This window comes from Colius striatus, chromosome 3 (genome assembly GCF_028858725.1).
Source record: "Colius striatus isolate bColStr4 chromosome 3, bColStr4.1.hap1, whole genome shotgun sequence".
Taxonomy (NCBI): domain Eukaryota; kingdom Metazoa; phylum Chordata; class Aves; order Coliiformes; family Coliidae; genus Colius; species Colius striatus.
In genome coordinates, this window is record NC_084761.1 from 50,482,378 (window position 1) to 50,501,038 (window position 18,661).

Below are 18,661 nucleotides of genomic sequence, written 5' to 3' on the forward strand. Positions count from 1 at the left end.
TATGTTACCCAGTTGTCTATAGGAAATAGGGAAAAAGAAAGCTTTAAGTCCAGTGATTTCTGCCCAGGGCTATAGTCAGAATTTCAGTTTCAAAGTTGACCTTGGCATGGTTATTGTACACCATCCCAGGATAATTTACTGAAATGAACAGTCACTGCATAGATCATAGGAGTAGGAAGGAAGATCATAGGAGTTGGAAGGGACCTTCAGAGATCTAGTCCAATCCCCCTGCCAAAGCAGATTCACCTAAATCAGGTCACACAGGAAGGTGTCCAGGTGGGTTTTGCAAACCTCCAAAGAAGGAGACTCCACAGCCTCCCTGGGCAGTCTGTGCCAGGGCTCCCTCACCCTCACAGTAAAATAGTTTTTTCTTATGTTTAAATGGAACTTTTTATGTTTCAGTTTCTCTCCATTACCCCTTGTCCTGTTACTGGATACAGAAGGAATCAGACCACAGCACTGCAGAGCTCTGCAGAAGCTGATTTGCTTTGTTTCTCAGCACTGTGATGCAAAGCAGACATCAACTTTAGAAAGATTTGATGGCTTAAGATCATTAAACAATTTGGTATTCAGATTAATTTAATTAGTTGTTATCGACCCCCTGCATTCTGAACTGATTTGTTTGTTACAACTTAATGCTTTTTCCCCTGTTACTACTTAGTGTAAGCAATAAAATACATGAGACTGGAAACCTGTTTCGTTTTTTCTCCTCCTGTTGCTAAGGTTTCAGAGCTGAAGGGTCACCAGACTGGAGCTTTTTTACAGAGTCACTCTGGTAATAGGGACTTTGATGGTGTTTAGGTCTTCCTTAGAGACGGGAAAGAAGAGTCTCTCTCCTACTAGTATGGATGCTTTCGCAAATCTGTGGTATAGGTATAGTTTGCTGGATTTATCTTCACAGCTTGATTATTTTCTTTATGGAGACCTTTCTCCATGTATGTGTCAGCTTTCTTATGCTTTGTCTGTCTGGTGGTTTTGACTGGGATGGAGTTATTTTTCTTCATAGTGGCTAGTATGGGATTATGTTTTGGGTTTGTGCTAGAAACAGCTTTGATAACACAGTGACATTTCCATTACTGCTGAGCAGCACTTACACAGAGTTGAGGCCTTTTTTGCTACTCACCCAGACCTACCAGGGAGTGGGCTGGGAGTTCCCACAAGAAGATGTGAGGGGACACAGCTGGGATAGTTGACCCTGACTGACTGACCCAAGAGATATCCCTGACCATATGGTGTCATGCTCAGCAATTAAACTAGGGGGAAGGTTGGTGGGGGGTGGGGGGATTGCTGCTCAGGAACTGGCTAGGCATTGGTTTGTTGGTGGTGAGCAATTGTTTTCATTTGCACCACTTCTCATCCTTGGGTCTTTTTTTATTTTCCTTTTCATTACAATAAAAAGAAATAGTATTAGAATATTTTATTTCATTTATTCATCTGCTCTTGTCTCAACTCATGAGTTTTCTCACTTTTACCTTCCCGGTTCTCCTCATCCCACTGACGGGTAAGTGATGGAGCGGCGGTGTGGTGCTTTATTGCCAGCTGGGGTTAAATTATGACAATCTGAAACAGAAACAGTCTTAAATATACTGGTTTTGTTACTTCTTTTATCAGGTGTCCTCTTTATCAGGTTGTGCTAGTAGCGGTGTTGACAGCCTGATTCTTTGCTTTTTTGTTTTGTTGGCATGTACTAAGACTTTTACAGGGTAATGTGATTCTGAGAGGGATAATTAGGCTTCAGGCAGAGCCTCTCCAAAAGACTCTAATAGTGGGAATGACAGCCACTGGGTACTTGTTCTTGGTAGGTGGTCGTACTTGCTATGACAACATAGTCTGAGAAATAATGACACCTGGAATTAGGTGGTTTATATTATAGCATCTGCTGTGCGTTCAATTTGACTCTGTTTCATGGGATTTTGTTTTTAAAGTGCTGGGTTTTTAAGATTTCGAAATAATGAAACTAAGTATGGCTATTGACGAGGAAGACAGTGCAACCATAGCTGTGATTTTATCAGAAGGGAAGAGTCTGCTTAAGAGCAGCTGAGCATGTGATCCTTTGGTGGCATCAAGCCTGCTGAATTTGTCTTTTAAACGTTCTGCCTTTCAACATACTTTGAAAAAAAGTTTTCAAAACAATGTGTCACTTCCACACAAAAAAAAAGAACTTGAAGAATGTGTACATAAAAGGACCCTGATTTATATATACCTTTTGTTGGTTTTACTCTCTTTTTTCCCTTTCTCCCAGAAAAGGAATGAGACAGAAGAAAGGTTAAAAGCAATACTGAAACTTACTCAAAACATTTATCTCTTCTTTTTTTTAATTTCTTGGAGAGTAAAACTTTAAAACATATTTTTGCAAGATGATACTTTTTTAGATAACTCTGTTTGATGTTTTGTCTTGACATTCTAAATAATATAAAACTGTTAAGTTTCCATCTCATAGTTACTCATTTTATATCTGAATAATTCCATGCACAATCAGATCTCAGCCTTCTTTGAAAGATCTAGGTCAGACAACTTAGATATGTGTTTGCAAGAAATAGTGAAAGATTTCCTAGATAAATTCTATGTATAGCATCCAGAGCTTTGTAATCTGTAGCTGGTAATAATCAAATGGGGCACCATTTAACAAGTGTCTTTCTGCACTTGCTAGCAATATTCTTTTGCAAGGGGGTTGGGCTAGATGATCTCTAAAAGTCCCTTCCAGCCCCTACCATTCTGTGATTCTATGATTATGTCAAACCTTCCCTGAGGGCAACATTTCCTTTTCAGCAAAACCCACTTTTGATTTCTTGTCTTGAAAAAGCATGGCAGCGGAGTACTGGATGGATACAATGAAATTTCTTTGTATCTTCCTAACATATATAGACTTCTCTTTCTAGTTTCAGGCAACATATAGTTTGTTGTTGTGCTCTATAATGAAAGCTTGTGGTTTTGATTGTAGTAGAGATAATAGTTGATTTCTGACTTTTCACTTGAAGTTAGTTACAATGAACATTAAATGATCTCCCTCCATTTGCAGTCAGTAGATATTTATTGTTTGGGTCTTTAATAAAAATTACATATTAGGCATGTTGTTTACCTTTCTAGCTTTTCCCTAATTATTGTTATTTAATGTCAGCCATAGCACTCTGTGCTGCATGCACAGGTGATACTCTTTAGGTAAGGAAAAAGAAATCAAATTTATCCATAGAAAGACTTCTCTTATGTGGTTTCCAAAAGTCTCTGAAAGGATGGCCAATCCACCAAGCAGAATCCATCCTGTGCTCATAAAGAGTGTAAATAGATCTATGAATACATTTTATGGATCAGAGGGAATTTGATCTGGAGGATAGTACAGGATTAGTTAGAAATAAAAAACTATATATTCTGGATGTTTTTGAAGAACAGTCACTTGTTTAGATTGAGTAAATATGTGTTTTGCTGAAAATCTGGCTGTTTAACTCTAAGACATGTAGTCATCCTATCTCTTTTCTTAGAGTGATTTCACTATACTGCAAGCTGCTGTCAGAAAGAGCTCTTGGGGATGAATGAGCAGAAAGAAAGCAGAGGTATTCTGATAGGTAGAACGGCAACTGCTGATGTATATGTAGGCCAAATGAGTTGTTTTTTTCCCTGAGGCTTAGAAGTTAGCTATTAATCCAGTTTGCTTTGGCATCTTTGGCATTCAGTCTTTTTGTAGATGAGTATGTTACAGATCAGAGAATCAGATAAAAGGCTGTATTTTAAATTCTCTGGTTGAGCAATGTTTTTTGAGTCTAATGTAAAAAAATCTTGTCTTCCATGCCCTGTAACATCCAATGAGTATTTGGTGGACTAATTGGAATGTGTTTCCATACTGGGATATATTGAATGCAATTACTTTACGTTACACACTGAGGTGAGCATAATAAGGGCCCTTAAGTAATGAATTTTCTTCCTTAAAGTGCAGCTAGATGTGAATGAAAACATGAAATGTCTTTCCAATGAAATAATTTGAGCCACAAATAAGGCTTATTTTTACTTCTACTGCTCCAGTTGTTACCAGATGGATAGTCTCATTTGTTAAGATCCACTTGGGGTACATAAAGTATAATGGCCTTATGGCTCTTCATGATGTTGGCCTGTCAGTGATAGATATGATTCTCTGAAAAACTTACAGCTCCCAGAGCCATAATGGGTTTTTCCATCTTCTGCTTCCCCTCAGTGGCTGAGAAGACCAAAGAGCAAGTGTCTAACGTTGGTGGAGCTGTGGTGACAGGAGTGACAGCAGTGGCCCAGAAGACAGTGGAAGGAGCAGGGAACATTGCAGCAGCCACTGGCTTGGTGAAGAAGGATCAGCTGGCCAAACAGGTTTGTTTATTTACAGTCTTTTCCAGGTGAAGAACGAGTGACTTCCCTGAACTGTGGGGCAGATGCAGTGTTTTCTTTTGTGTCTGTCGGTGGTATGAATGCAGGATGATTTGTGTTGTGTGAAGCAAACGAACAACAAAGAAAATATCGACTGTTTATAGCTTGTATTTTGAGTGACTTGTAGGACTTGGGAACTTCAGTAGGATTCTGAAAAGCATTATCAAATTTGAATCGTGGTTTAAAGAGTGATCTAGTGGTGATTCTTAACTTGGCAGCCTCTAGTAGGGGCCTCCAGCTGTAGGATTGGTGTACAGTTGAATGGGAAGATAAATATGTTTACAAATAACTCGGGACTTAAGATCAGTCTGCTAGAGCTGAAAAGTCAAACAGCAAAACTCAGGTTTAACCACACAATTGATGTCCTCTGCAGATGAAGAGCAAAAGAGTTTTTGTACCAATTCACTGACTGGATATTTATTCCACAACCAAGGTGAACATCAAGTAACCAAGCATTACTACATTTCTGTTGCTGATACACTGAAGTTGTAGTCCTCTGCTTATACTAAGTAGAATGTTACCCCAAATAGCTGATGGGAATGATGCTTTTAAAAATGTGTATAGTATTGTTTGGAGATGAAAATAACCCAAAAAAGATAAATACCACCTTTTGTGTGTTTTTCTGTATAAACATTTAAGTGTTAGAAGAAAAGGCGATTATGAAAAAGCATTTGCACAAAATTCTGGGTGCCGTATGGGTTTAGCATGAAGAAGTGCTATGGCACATCTTATTCTAGTTAGTGTCCAGAGAAGTTGTTAAAATAGAATCGTTAAAAAATCCTTATCTGTTATTGAGGTGTATTCCTGTCTTACCTTTTCTGTCAAACAGATTTTTATTACTTAATGGTAGACATTCACTCTACTGTGGTGAATTGGTCTTGAAAACATCTCACAAGTGGTTTTGTTCTCTTTCAAAGCAATTTTCCTGGGGGTCTTTGTAGTCCTTTTTTGTTCAGCTACAAATAAAATGTTACTTTTGATGTGGCCATGGTCTTTTGTAAAAGCTATACTGAAGATTTACAAAATTGAGTATTTAATGAACTGCTGGGGGATACGTGACTATGGTGTGGCCACAGTAGTCTATACCCCTAGTCTCTGCCAAAACTCTTTTGTAATTTTATACTGAGAATATTATTTTTTTGTTCATAACTCTTCAAACTCAGTGTTAGAAAGATCATCATTGCTGTAATACACCATTACCTGCTTTAGTTTTGACCATACCTAATATTTTTTTAATCAGAACTTATATATATGTATGTGTGTGTGTGTGTGCGTGTATATATATATATATATATATATATATATCTCCTTGTAATTATAAAATATAAAGCAAATTTTTTCTGGCTTTCATTTAGTTCTGTTCTGTATATTGTAAAGCTTAAATATGAGTCACAGTGACTGTAACAGAATCCAATCACATCTGTGGAGTTAAAGAACACCCGTAATGTACATTGTTCCACAGCCCTATAAATAGCATCATTATTCTGAACTGCTGCTTTGTTCTTTAGGATATGCAAAACCATTAACTCGATTCTTGATACTGGTATTTGTAAATTGAAATTGTCAGTTATCTGTGCTGTATGGCCATCTAGCTGATGAGTATCTATGGCTCCTAATGAATTGTCCTGAATATCTTACTGGTTTTAGAAGGGATGAGTAGCCATTTCAAAATGTTAAAATCAAAATTCAATCATGTAGGAGTGTTCTACAACCTAGTATTTCTGCATTCCCAGGCAGTTCAAAAGTATATGAAGTTGATTTTACTTGGATTTCCCAGGTAAACTGACAGTTGGGTAGTAATGAAGTGGGGACATTCAAAACACCAGTGGGACATGGGTCTCTTGTAGGAAACAGGGTGGGTTTTTCTGAAACAAGAGGAGATACTAATAGGCATACAATCAAAATATTAATGTATCTTTCTGTATTTTATCTCTATAAGATTATGTATCTTAACACAGTGATACTTTTAGTCTACTCTAAACTTGAAATAAGAGACCACGGCAATCAAATTCATTCCTTAAGTTTGAGCATGGCTAGCAGTGCCGTTGGCAGGTTATTCTTCCTATAGACATCTATTTGGGATTGTCGAATGGCTGTGTATCCTATGTGCAAGATGAACACTCTACTTTTCATACACAGTCTAAGCAAGTCATGGGATTTGACAGAGAATTGCAAACGAAGCTTATCCATTAAAAATTAATAGAAGCATGACTACAGACTGTTTCTCCACACAGTACTAAAAAGTGTTAGCCAAGAACCTCTTTTAATTGGCTTCTAAATGTGACATAGATGATTTCTTCAGTTCCTGTGGACCCACATAATCAAGTCCAAATTCTTCAACTGTATATAGCAAACAATAACCTCCTGAGATACCTTCCAACCTGAATTATTCTGTCAACTGCTATAATCTTAGTCTCTGTGTAACTGGAGGAGTTTGCTTCTTTGCCATCAATTACAGGATCATGGGCTGTGAAATAAATGTGATCATTTGCTTCCAAACATGTCTGGAAGCCCATCTAAACTGGGGTCTGCTGCTAGTGATCTACTCGCTGATGTGAAAGCCTATAGTCATGCATATTGACTGGAATTTTTCTTTTTCTATGATGACAATCTGGTTTTGACTTTCAACCCATTGAAAATAGTTGTAGGATTTTTTTTTTTTTTACCTATGGACATAATATTCAAGCAAAGAAAATACTAGGCAGACTCTTGGCAAAACCGTTTCTCAAGAAGTTTGTCCAAGGTTGCCTCATACAGCCTTTAATACTGGTGATACTGGTGTGCTTTGGACCATAAAACACACAGGTTTAACCATCCAACTGAGACTAGGCTGGAGGACTGCTGTCACACCCCACTGTCACCCACCCACCCCACAGCTGGTGTAAGCAGGCAGTACAAAGTGACAGCCAAGACTAGTGAGTGGCAGGACTGACTTGATAGTGCCTGATCCCCAGAGGACGGCCCTGAGGGATTTACACTTTGGCAGAAACTCACTGCTTAACACAGCAAGAGTGGTAGCAGCTAGTAGGCTTGTATTCATTTTAAAAGATTTAACATACTGCAAGTAGTGTTTTAATAAATAACAAAATACTACTTAAGATTATTTAGATTCCAGAAGTTCTTTCATGTATTGCCAGCATGCATCTACCCACAAATTATTTCTAATGCACAGTAGAATTTAGCATAAAGCCTATTAAAGTTGAATTGACTCTTTATTAACTAGTTGTAAATTTGAACCTAGTTTTAAAACCTGGCCATAAAAGTAGTGTTATTTGTAATCACTGGGACTCTTCTTGGAAGAGGAAAACAAGTTGCTTCTCTTTTTTATACTTGCTTCTCTCTGTTAAGAGATGGCAAACTGAGATACTGGGTTATACAGATAAAACATTTGTTTCAAATTTAGTTTGTGCCTGTTTTATTTCTGTGTACAGTGTGAGTGTACTTCTATATTAATCAAGTAAAAAACCCCACATTTACTGTAGAAATTAACATGTTTCTTTTCTAAGCTAAGAAAGTTGTGAAGTCCTTTGAATATTCTATTTTCAGCTCCTCATGAGTGCATAGATCCAGATAGCACAGAGGATTACTAGCTAGTGAATATGTAGTGGTTTAATTTTGCATGAGAACAAAATATTGATTATTGTTTTTTTAGATGAGTAACTAACTAATGGAAGTTCTTAACCTCACTAGATCCATGTCACTTGGTTCTTTATCATCTCAAGAATAAATCTGTTGTAAATTCTATGATTTCTGTAGTATTTTTTTTTTTTTATTCTGTTCGAGCACCAAAGTGCTCCATGAAACCTCAAGATACTGTAAGGACCATGCAAAGGTATAGTTAGATGGGTTTTCTGTGCTGTAGATCTTGGTAGAGTAGCAGGCCTTGCCCTTACAATGTTTAGGATCTATATGGATTATGTTTGGTATCTGGATGCTAAATACTTTTTCTTTCTAGAATGTCTCTTAATTTAACATGTTTACAGTAAACAGCATTATAAAAATAGATGTAAAATTACAGTAGCAGATAACATATACTTACAGAGGAGGTAGTATAAGTCATTGGTTTAATTACTAAGCTTTCAGAGTAAAAGAAAAGTAACACTGTTCACGAGCCGAATCACATAAGATCTCTCTTAAGAGAAAGCCTTTGTTAGCAGTTTCTTTGAATTCATGAAAGAAGTGGGACTGTCAGTGAACTGACATAGCTCTTTGATTAGTGTAACTGGATTGATTAATTTTGGTAGGACTTTTATTAGTAGTCTCAGAATTAACGATGGTGTATTGTATTAAAACATCTGTAATAAATCAGTTCTTTAAAGCTAATCCATATTATTGAAACAGGAAACTGATTTATTCTAAATCATAAGGTGCCCATACATAGGCAATAGTAATGTTTTGAATCTGCTTTATGTACACAGTAAAATCTTTGCCTCATAACACTGTACATATTTTTTGAATGGGAGAGCTCAGGAATCATCTAGGTTGTACAAAGACGTGAATATCAGTAGTCTCATGAAATTGCATTACTATGCTGTAGGAATGCTCTGCATTAGAATGCGAGTGGCTTTGATTCAATGATTTGTAATAATGTTTCTGAAATAAATTCAACACTCTACAGTTGAGGACAGTTAATGCAGTTCTGCTAATACAATTCTGTTTTCCTTTAGTGTTTCCACTTGGGCAGGCCCCACATATGTAGCTTAGTATATGCTGATACGGCATAATGACACTGTAAAGAACAGTACAGAGTGTTTGAAACAGACTCTAGTGTTTACAAGCAATTTTATCTGATACAATATGCAAAATGATGCCCACAGAAAACAGGTTGATAAATAGAAAGGCCACAAAGCCAGCAAGGAAATCCCATGGGTTTTGTCTACCTTTCTTTAGCTTTATGATAACATCTTACCTATTACTTCCTTCTCAACACGTATGTGCATGTTCTGGTAGCATTTCTGGACATGAGTAGATTAATTTTCACTCTGAAAACCACTAGTAAAATTAGGCTGGGCAAGATAGAGATTAACATGCACAGAATATTATGACACTAATGCAAAAACAGATGGTGAAAGATGGATGACTTCAGGCAGGAGTACTAGAGTTTCTGTGCGTTTGTTGAAGAGTGTTGAAGTGCTGGGAGGAGTTTGAATTACAACCTGTGCTTGGCGTCCCTGGTTAGCAGAGAAAATGCCTTTCCTGTTGTGGCACATGTTGCTAGCACTTTTTCTCAGAAGGCCAAATAGCAGTTGTTTAAAAGATGACCATGTTCACTGTGTTAAAGAATTTCCATGCATTGATGTGAGTCACAACAGAAGAAAACTTGTGCAGTATTATCTGACTATCTTGTAGGTTATTGCTCTTCATTAATTCAGGAACCAATATAAATTTAATGTAAAGATCTTATGAGTTTTCCTGGTTTCCTAATGGGTTTCATGCTGTGAGATAACATTTTAGTGCAGATTGACGTTCTGGGTCTACCTCCTGCCTTCACTGCTTCTGACCATAATGTATTACTTGAAACTTTAATTAGCTGTGAAGAAATTAAGTTGAGGATCTGTTAGGTGGCATCATATTGTTCTTTGTTTTCTAGGAAACTGCTCAACCACAGACATCGCTTTGACCCTTGAGAAATAACGTACCCCCATCTTTAAACTGACTGTTCCTATCTCACTTGGTCTACAAGAATAATAATTGTTTGCTTGTGAAGAGCGAACATATTCTCCCCTAGGAATTGTTCATATGTTGTGATAATGAGATAATATTTGTAATACCTACTAATAGTAGAAAACAATTTTTCATTTCTTTCTTTTTTTAACTTGTGAGGAAGAGGCAAAAAGACACTCTGCATCCTTTTACCAGAAGACTGACTTTTGCAGTTATTATATGAGTTTGCTTGTTTGCAGTCCATGCTCGTTTTCCTTCCTCCTGTGTTCTTTACTCTGGTATCCTTTCTACCTTCTACATCTTCCATCTCAAATTTCCTTTTGAACTAACCTAATATGCCACAGTAGCACTTTCCAACCTGCTCTATGCATTTGCCCACTGTATGTATGGCCATTGCATTATGCAGGTCTCTCAGACTAACATGGGACCAATTCTGTTTCACAGTGTCCCAGTCTTTCCTATGCATCCATCTGTGAGATTTCATGCAGTACTCATAGAAGTGTTTGGGTTTGGTTTGTTGTTGTTGGTTTGTGGGGGTTTTTTTCCCTTCTCTAAATAATTTCCAATCCCATGTTAAATACTAGAGAAGATGCCTCTTGCTGAGAGGAATATGTTTAAGTTTGCTTGAGGATGATTCATAGTCATGCTAACTATTCCTGTTCCTGCCTGCTGTTACACAAAAGATGCAGCTGTTTCAAATGGGAAATAGTTTTATGTAACCCATGATAGTTGGGCAAACTTAATAGTGTAACTATTGTGCAGCTTCAGGTACAGGTTTTCTAAGCTAACAAACATTACTGGGTTACAGTAATGGTCTCCTAAGCATCTTCTGCCATGTTTCAGTGTTCCTTTCCTCTGTCAGCCAAGATGAAGCATGTAAACCTTAGAAGGTGAGGAGCTTAAACGTGATTCATTCAGTGCCTATCTGGAAGTCATTATCTTCAGAGGATTTGTGATGATAGCTGATGCCATTTGCTGATATTGTAAAAGCCAAACATTACAGCTGGCAGGTTTTTTTTAGCTAGCAGTGAAAGTTTATGGCACTGAAGTGACATTTTGGCAAAGCACTGCAGTATGTGTTTATGTCTGCCAGTCTATATTCAGCAAAAACACTGCAGTGGGATGCTCAATAGGTACGAGTGGCAAATTGAGGTCCTGGATTGTTGTGCTTAGGGTTGTATAAACTTCAAAATGATTCAGGACTGAAGCATGGAGGAAGTATCTCTGGAGAAATAATCTGTATTTTCAGCATATTAATCCAATGGCATCTTCTTAAAAACTTATTTTGCCCTGCTTAGTAGGTTAGTTACAAACAGAAAGAGGAGGAGTTTGCTGCAACTGTGCTTCTTCCTTCAGACGCACTTAAAACGTGCTTCTGATAAAAGGATTTGTGCCTTTGAAGATGCTTAATCCTTCCGTCCTACCCACCTCTCACTTGAACCTATGTGGAAGGAGCATCACCTAGAGCAGTTGATACCCTGACACTATTATGTAAGGCACATCTATTTTCTGGGGCTGTGGGAAAAAGCAAAGGTTATTCTTTACCTGTCTTTTGCTACACCTTTTAGTTGTGAAATGCTATCCTTTCTTCATCTGCTATTAAATCTAAAGGAGATACGTGGGTTTTTTTTTTTTCATCTTATTAATTCCCAGTGATGGTTTTAGGGCCCAAAGAGCGCTCTCTGGTCTGGACAGACGTGCATTTGCCTGGAGTGGTGTGAAAAATTCAACTAGGGTGTCAGAGTGAGTGTCACTCCTGAGAAATGTGATCTTATCTATAGAGACAGGGAGTGTCTTTATGTGAAGAAGGAAAAATGCCAGTGGTTGAAATAAACTATCCCTTCTTAAGAAAATTATTTTTACAGCTAGAAGTGCAAAACATGCTTGGAGAAGAAAGGGCAACTAAGCTAGAATAGAAAACAGTTTTGAGACTTGGAGCTTCTCTTAATTTTGTGTCAGCCTTTAGGAAGGAGGCTGGAAGCTGTAAAACCTGTTAGGAGTTCTAGTATTGGGAACTGATTACTTGCAATGTGAAGTATTTGTAATTAATTAAGCTAATAATTTATAAACAGTTAATACTTCGAAGGTGTTAAACTATCTGATTTAATTCTAAGCATGTGTGCAGTCACTGGCCAGTTTGGTAGAATTTATATCCCTTCTGCAGTTTATAGATGATATCATACATATGCTTTGCCTAATGAATATACTTATGACAATTAAAAATAACAACATTTCACTGTAGCTTCAAACACTTAACTTCATTACTTAACACCCTGCATATATTAGCCTTGTAAGAATTGCACTCTAAGATGCTTGTTTAACCCCTGCCTGACTTAGCTAATGCTTTGTGTAGTTGATAGGAACAAATGCTGCTTTTCAGATTCCTAGTAGTATCAACTTTAATGATTGAGTTGCTTTTAATTTTGTGCTTTAGTTATTTCATCTTACAAATCTCTCAAGATATAAAGTACAGAGTTCAACTAGACATACTGTATGTAAATTATTTTTTAGAGAAAGATCAGAGATTAAACAGAGCTGGAGGCTGAATTCATTTCCCTCCCTGGAGAAAATCATTCTAACAGATCAAGATAAAAGTCTCTGAAAAGGTGATGTAAATATGAATGTTTTTCACAAGATCCTTAGATGGAAGAAAGATTTCCCTCTTCCTCCTCATGCCTAACACGGTCCTAGAATTTTGTCTGAAGTGCATTTGCTGTGTTTGATGGTGCTGAACCACCACATTTAGTGGCTAGACACTCTTCCTCATCCAAAGCATGGAGACAGGCTATGTGCTGCCTCGTTATGTGCATATATTTGTGCAACAGGAATTTAAAGGCCAAGAGCAGGACAAATTACTGATGGCTGTTGTGATAGAGTGTAGCACAGAGTGGTCAGATCAGCAAGTGGAAGATGGAAACTTCTACCAGGAGCTTTATGTCAGGTGTTTCCTTTTGTTAGCTTGGAATTTATAAAACAACTTCTGAAATGAGGATGAATTTTTTTCAAACATCATTATTTCCAATAAATTTCACATGTTTACTTTTTTTTAAAAAATGAGTAACTGCTATACTAACAGCTTTGAAGGAAGGCTTATGTTCATGTACAGCTGACCTGCTGTCTAAACTAGAGTAGTGAACTTGCTTTTCACAGTCATCAGAATAATGTTTCCTTCATAGTCTATTTTTGGAAGGGGTGATGCGCTCGTCATTCACAGGAAAGGTAACAGATTTATCAGTGCTTTTTTCCACCTCCTACATACCATCTATGCGTCTATGAGATGGGGGTTTTTAATGTTAGGCTCTCTCTGTAGATATTTCCCTGAGCTTCATCTCAGATGTATGTCTTAACGCGTCTGGTTTGACTGCTGTAAATGCCTGCTGTTCTTCTAGCTGAGAAATAGGAGAGGCCTGGAAAAGTGATGAAAGCAGTTTAAAAAACAAAGCTTAGGTCTTGCTTTGGAATCTATTTGGAGTCGTATAAGTGTCTCGATAACAATTAAGATGAAAGTAGTGGTTTGTTCATTCATCTTTTCCCGACTTCTTTATTCCTTACCTCAGTTTTACGCCTCTAGGTTTTGTGTGATCCATAATGGGAAGGGAAGCAGCCAAACATAAGCCTTTGCTAGCCTCCTGAAGAAGAACGATGCTTAGCAATTCATTTTGGTATGCATGCTGTGAGATGAGAACATGGAGAACTATCAATCATATCTGAAATAAAATGGATGATAATAGCTGATCAAGGTGTTGTCTCCAAGTTAGCGTGTTCCACAGACTGCTAAGGACATTCAGCTACTTCAATTTTTTATCTGTGCATCTTGGATTTAAAGTTAGCCTGAGAAAAAGGTCTGTTTTGATCAGGACAGATGGTGCTAAACCCATCGTGACAATGTCTATTGACAAAATGCTGTTGAAAGCTGCTGACATGCTTGTTTCTGCCGGTAAATCTTATTAGCTTGTGAGTGTATTCTTCGTGTTATTTTTTACAAAGTCAAGTACAAAACCATGTTATTTCAGAGGGATTATAAGGTTAGTTGGCAGATAAAGTTTTCTCTCTAACTCTATCACTGCTTCTTTCTGCAGCTCTGAAATTTGTGCTGCCACCATATTAAACACCTTGATGGGTTCCATGATGTTCTTTATCCTTTACAGGGAGAAATCGGAAAGAAAATTACCCTTGTGGCAGGTGTTCTGTGTAGAGTTTGCAGGCCATAATGTTCATCCTAGATCAGGATCTGTTCCTGTTTTAGAAAGTTTCAAGTCATTAGATTTTTAAAGATTGATTTGGACTATTTCACTTTTTTGCTTTGAGAGAGAGAGGGGGAGAAAGAGAGCTTTTCCTTAGTTTTGAAAGTACTTGAATAATTTAAGTGAATGTAAGCAAGTCTGCTCTATAGGTTTAGAGTAACTCTAGGAAGGGCTTGGCATTCGCACCACCTCTGCCACCTCTTATCTATTTTAGCCTGTGTTAATGGAATACATACTACCAAACTATCCTTTGGGGGAAGAAGAGGCAGAAACAAAGCAGCTTTAAATCTAGAAAGATGCAAAAACAAGTTTCTATCTCACATAGTATTGATATTGCCTCTGAAATGCTCTGAGGTTTTTCTCTTCATCAGGAAGGATGGAAAGACTGGGTAGAGGAGATATGATGGTCAGGGAATGGTGGGGAGAGAGTGGCTATGCATGAGAGAATCAGTTTTTATTTATTTCCCTAACATTTAAGCACTGTAAAGCAACTTCTAGTTCCCCTGGGGTATGGGATGCTGCTGGTCTGCTAGGAATAGGAAAGAAAAGGGTCTCTGCCTGTGATATGGGATGTGCAATGGATTCTATCTTCCTCTTCCACCAGCAAAACAGTGGCTCTGAAATACACCTACCCTAGAACTTGAATATTTCAGACTGATATTTTAGTTTTTTGGTGAACATTGGTCATGAACATTAATCCTATGGGAGGAATAGATTTTTACTTTTTTTTTTTTTACAATTGTTCTGCATCAGTCAGAATCAGCATCAATGCTGATTCCATTGGTAATTACTGGGAGACTTATTTAGAGAAAAACTTCATCAGTGCTGACTGCTTTTGAATATCACATCCTGACACTTAAAACTAAAGTTTTTGCATGTTCTGACTTCATTTGGGATAGCATGGCTTGAGAGTGATTGTTTTTCAGGTACACAGATCCAGCTAAGATTTCACATTATCTGAAAGGTCTTCTACAGTGTTCATCATGTTACATACTCTTCTACTGCTTTCCTGTCCCCCACCTTTCAACGTCTGAAGCGTATTTTGAGCTATGTGCAAACCATTGCATCAGCCCAAGTGTTGCTAGATTCTGTCGTGTCACTAGCTCACCTAATTAGTACCCTTTATACCAAGGAGAAAGAGTTTAACTCTTAGGTTTAACGGAATCACGTTCTGAACATTTGGTATTTGAATTGGTTTGTATGCATGAATGAAGGAGAAAAGTAATTTCCAAAGATTAATGAATTTCAGAAAAATCTACTCCTAATGCACTTTGTAAATGTTTATTAATTATCTAAGTTTTTTTAAAAACCTGCATACTTCCTAAAATTGCCAGTGAATTAAAATCCATATGAGGCCTTAGGTCAGTCTCTCTTGTTAACACTCTAGTGTCCTGTGGAGGAGAACCATCCTTTTGGTTTACATGGGCTGCATAGTGTTTGACCAACTATTTCGTCAACCTAGTGTGACATCATTTCCCTGCTCCATTGTCATGATCTTTGTAGCCATCCTGAGGAAGTAAAGATGTCCACCTTATATTAGTAGACACTTTCACCAAGCTGGCAAGGAGCGGTGACTGTTCATCACTGGGCACTCAAAGGAAATGCCAGCAATTTCAGCAAAGTCGTAAAGAGTTTCTTCTAAATGTTGTCTCCCCTTTTACCCATTTTTACTGTTTCAGGAGTGTTTGTTGTGTGTATACCACATTTGGAACCACTCCCTGCCCCTGACCTCCCAAGTAGATGGATAGGAGATCAGGATTGGATTGATGCTTTTTACTTTGCTTAGAAATCACCCATGAGGCTTTTTGTCACCCTAATGCTCAGGTTCAGTTGTTTAAATCTATTAAAGGTGACTCTATTTGTCCAGGTGTAAACAACATTGTTTTTATCCAGAGTGGTCATGCATGGGAAACTGAAGATGTAGTTTGTTTAGAAACATCTTTATTATAGTATCGTGATGGTCCAAGAGAAGTAAGGTCCCAGGTTGACTTTTTGGCTTTTTCTTAACATTTAATTGAGCATATCTGACATTCAGGGAAAAAAGCATACCTGTCATAGTACTTACTAAAGATTCTTTAGAAGGAAGAAAATTTGGAATAATTTGTAATTTTTGTTTTGACATAAACTGTCCAGTGCTTGCAAAAATCACTTTAACATGGCTGTTAAACCTGTAGTATGTTAATGAAGAGCTTCTGTATCACTGTATCTCATCTGTTATGTCCCTTATTGTAAGACTGTCATGTAATTTCAGATTGTGATATCTGTGATATGTTGGATTGGTTTGGTTTTTTTTAATCTCTTCTGGAAGGGAGGAAGGAATTTGGCTGGCTAATTCCCAAACATTGTGGTCTGTCTTTCAAAACACTCAACTATAAGTTGATCACTGCCTGTCTTTGTTAGAAGAACACGCTGCACTTTGACAAAATGTCATTCTGCATGTGCCACCATTTGAGACTGATTTAAGAGATGGAGGCAAAGAAATGCAGAAATCCTGTTTATCTTTACATCAGAGGAGCTGTTTTTCTCATGAGACATTGCATGAAGTTTTCTCACTTGTTTCTATGTAACTAACAAGTTCAGAAAGTATACTAGCAAGAACCAAACTATGCAAGCTTAGGAGTCTGACCAAGAGGCTCCTCTTTTGGCTGATGAATTGGACCATGGCTCTCAAGAAGCAAAGCCACCTTCAGTCCCTAAAATCAAAGCTCAGGAGATGAGGGTCTAACAGTTGCATTTGCCAGTGGAGTGTCTGTGAGAGAATTGTTCACTGAAAAAAACCATGACTATGCTTGAGTGCATGCTGCTCATGGTCATCTTTGTCCAGGAGTGTTAAGCAGGCTAAATTGCAAAAAACTAGAAGTGCATCAAGTGTAAGATTTTTCTATTCTTCAGACACTTGTTAGTGCTTTGGAGAACAGGTAAACTGAACTGCAGTCACTGGAGTTGCTCAAAAAGTAAGGGAGAGTTTCACCATTAAACAGGTGATTACAGGAAAAACAAGCATAAGTGAATGAGCATATTAATAATCTACACTACATACACGTGTATGTATATAACTGGTGAGGTAGAATTAGAGTATTTAGCAATTATAGTACATTGTTTTGTAGTTGTTCTGATTAGTAGTGTGCTTTCTCAGTCGTGTTTCTTAAGCAGACTGTCTACAAAGAGTGCATAGTTTCATTAAGCAAAGTCAGTCCTTGGGATATTTCCATAAAAATTTTTATAGGGCTTTTTTTACTCCATGTTCAGAACAATTGTGACTCATTTCTGCTTAGCTTTTACTGTTAGAGCAATGCATGTTACAGTGTTGAAATTTTTGTTAATAATCTCAACCATCGTCTGGTAAAGTTGTATACGAGAGAGAAATTACAACAATTGTTCTTGACAAAAAAACCTGAGAGTTTTGTCACTAGGCAGTATAGAATAATGATTAGAAAGACATCTCTAGAGGATGGAGATAAATGAGACGTGCAGTTTTTCTGGCTTTAAAATCTAATAGGAAAATATTTTGTTCTTCTTTACTCTTTCTGTTGTTCTTACATAGCATTTTGAGTGTCATGCTCTCTACAGTGGGAGTCATCGTTAGTCATCTGAGCAGTTGCTCCATTCTGGAAACATCAAGCAATAGGTGGATAACATCCAAATAGTGCAGAGCAGCAAGTAGCATCATATTCTTACCATGAAAGAATGGTGTTGGGGTCTGTCTTTATCCCATTTGAGATGTGTTTTTGGCTTCATGAAGAAGGACTGTTTTGAGCCTGCCAACTGTCAATTCTATATTTTACCACTGTTTCTTTGACCAACTAGATTTGTCTTGTAGATTGGCAAGATTTTAAAGAAACCAGAATTTATTAGGAACGAAAGGGAAAGGCTGGTATAGTGGCAGCTTGACAAAGGTAGCAATTGAGTTTTCTTACTTTCCTTCATAGTGAGTTTTTTATCTCACTGCTTTTCTAGCCTCCTCAGCACAGACTGACTCTCTTTGAGGGTAAATACAGCAAGAAGGATGGGGCAAGACTGGAACAGATTATGTCAGTCAAACCTGCTCAACAGAAAAATGTGTGTTCTGTTTACTTGGTGTTTACTTTCTATTCTGGTTTCTATTCAAGATTGTTCTAGTCTTTGAGAACTTAATTATATAAGTAGTATAAACATATACTATTATAGTTTTAGTTTTCAAGACTGTGTGGAGATTGAACATCTGAGAATCTGAGATAATTTCGTGTATGGCTGGATTTCTTGCTGAATGCTTTACTCCACTTGGTCATGACAACTAATATAATTGTAATATTACTAAAAAGATTCAGTAGTACAAAAACCAGGGAGCAGGATGCTCTTGTCAGAAGGAAACTGATTCTTCAGCTGTG

General features: G+C 37.5%; 1 protein-coding gene across 1 annotated transcript in view; it reads left to right on the plus strand.

Annotated features, from left to right (window-relative positions):
* Positions 1-18,661, plus strand: part of SNCA (synuclein alpha) — a 67,873-nt gene that overhangs the window by 12,693 nt on the left and 36,519 nt on the right. Inside the window, exon 4 of the mRNA XM_061993352.1 lies at positions 4,184-4,329. Coding sequence (XP_061849336.1) covers positions 4,184-4,329 — 146 coding nt within the window. The remainder of the gene's footprint in view (positions 1-4,183; positions 4,330-18,661) is intronic.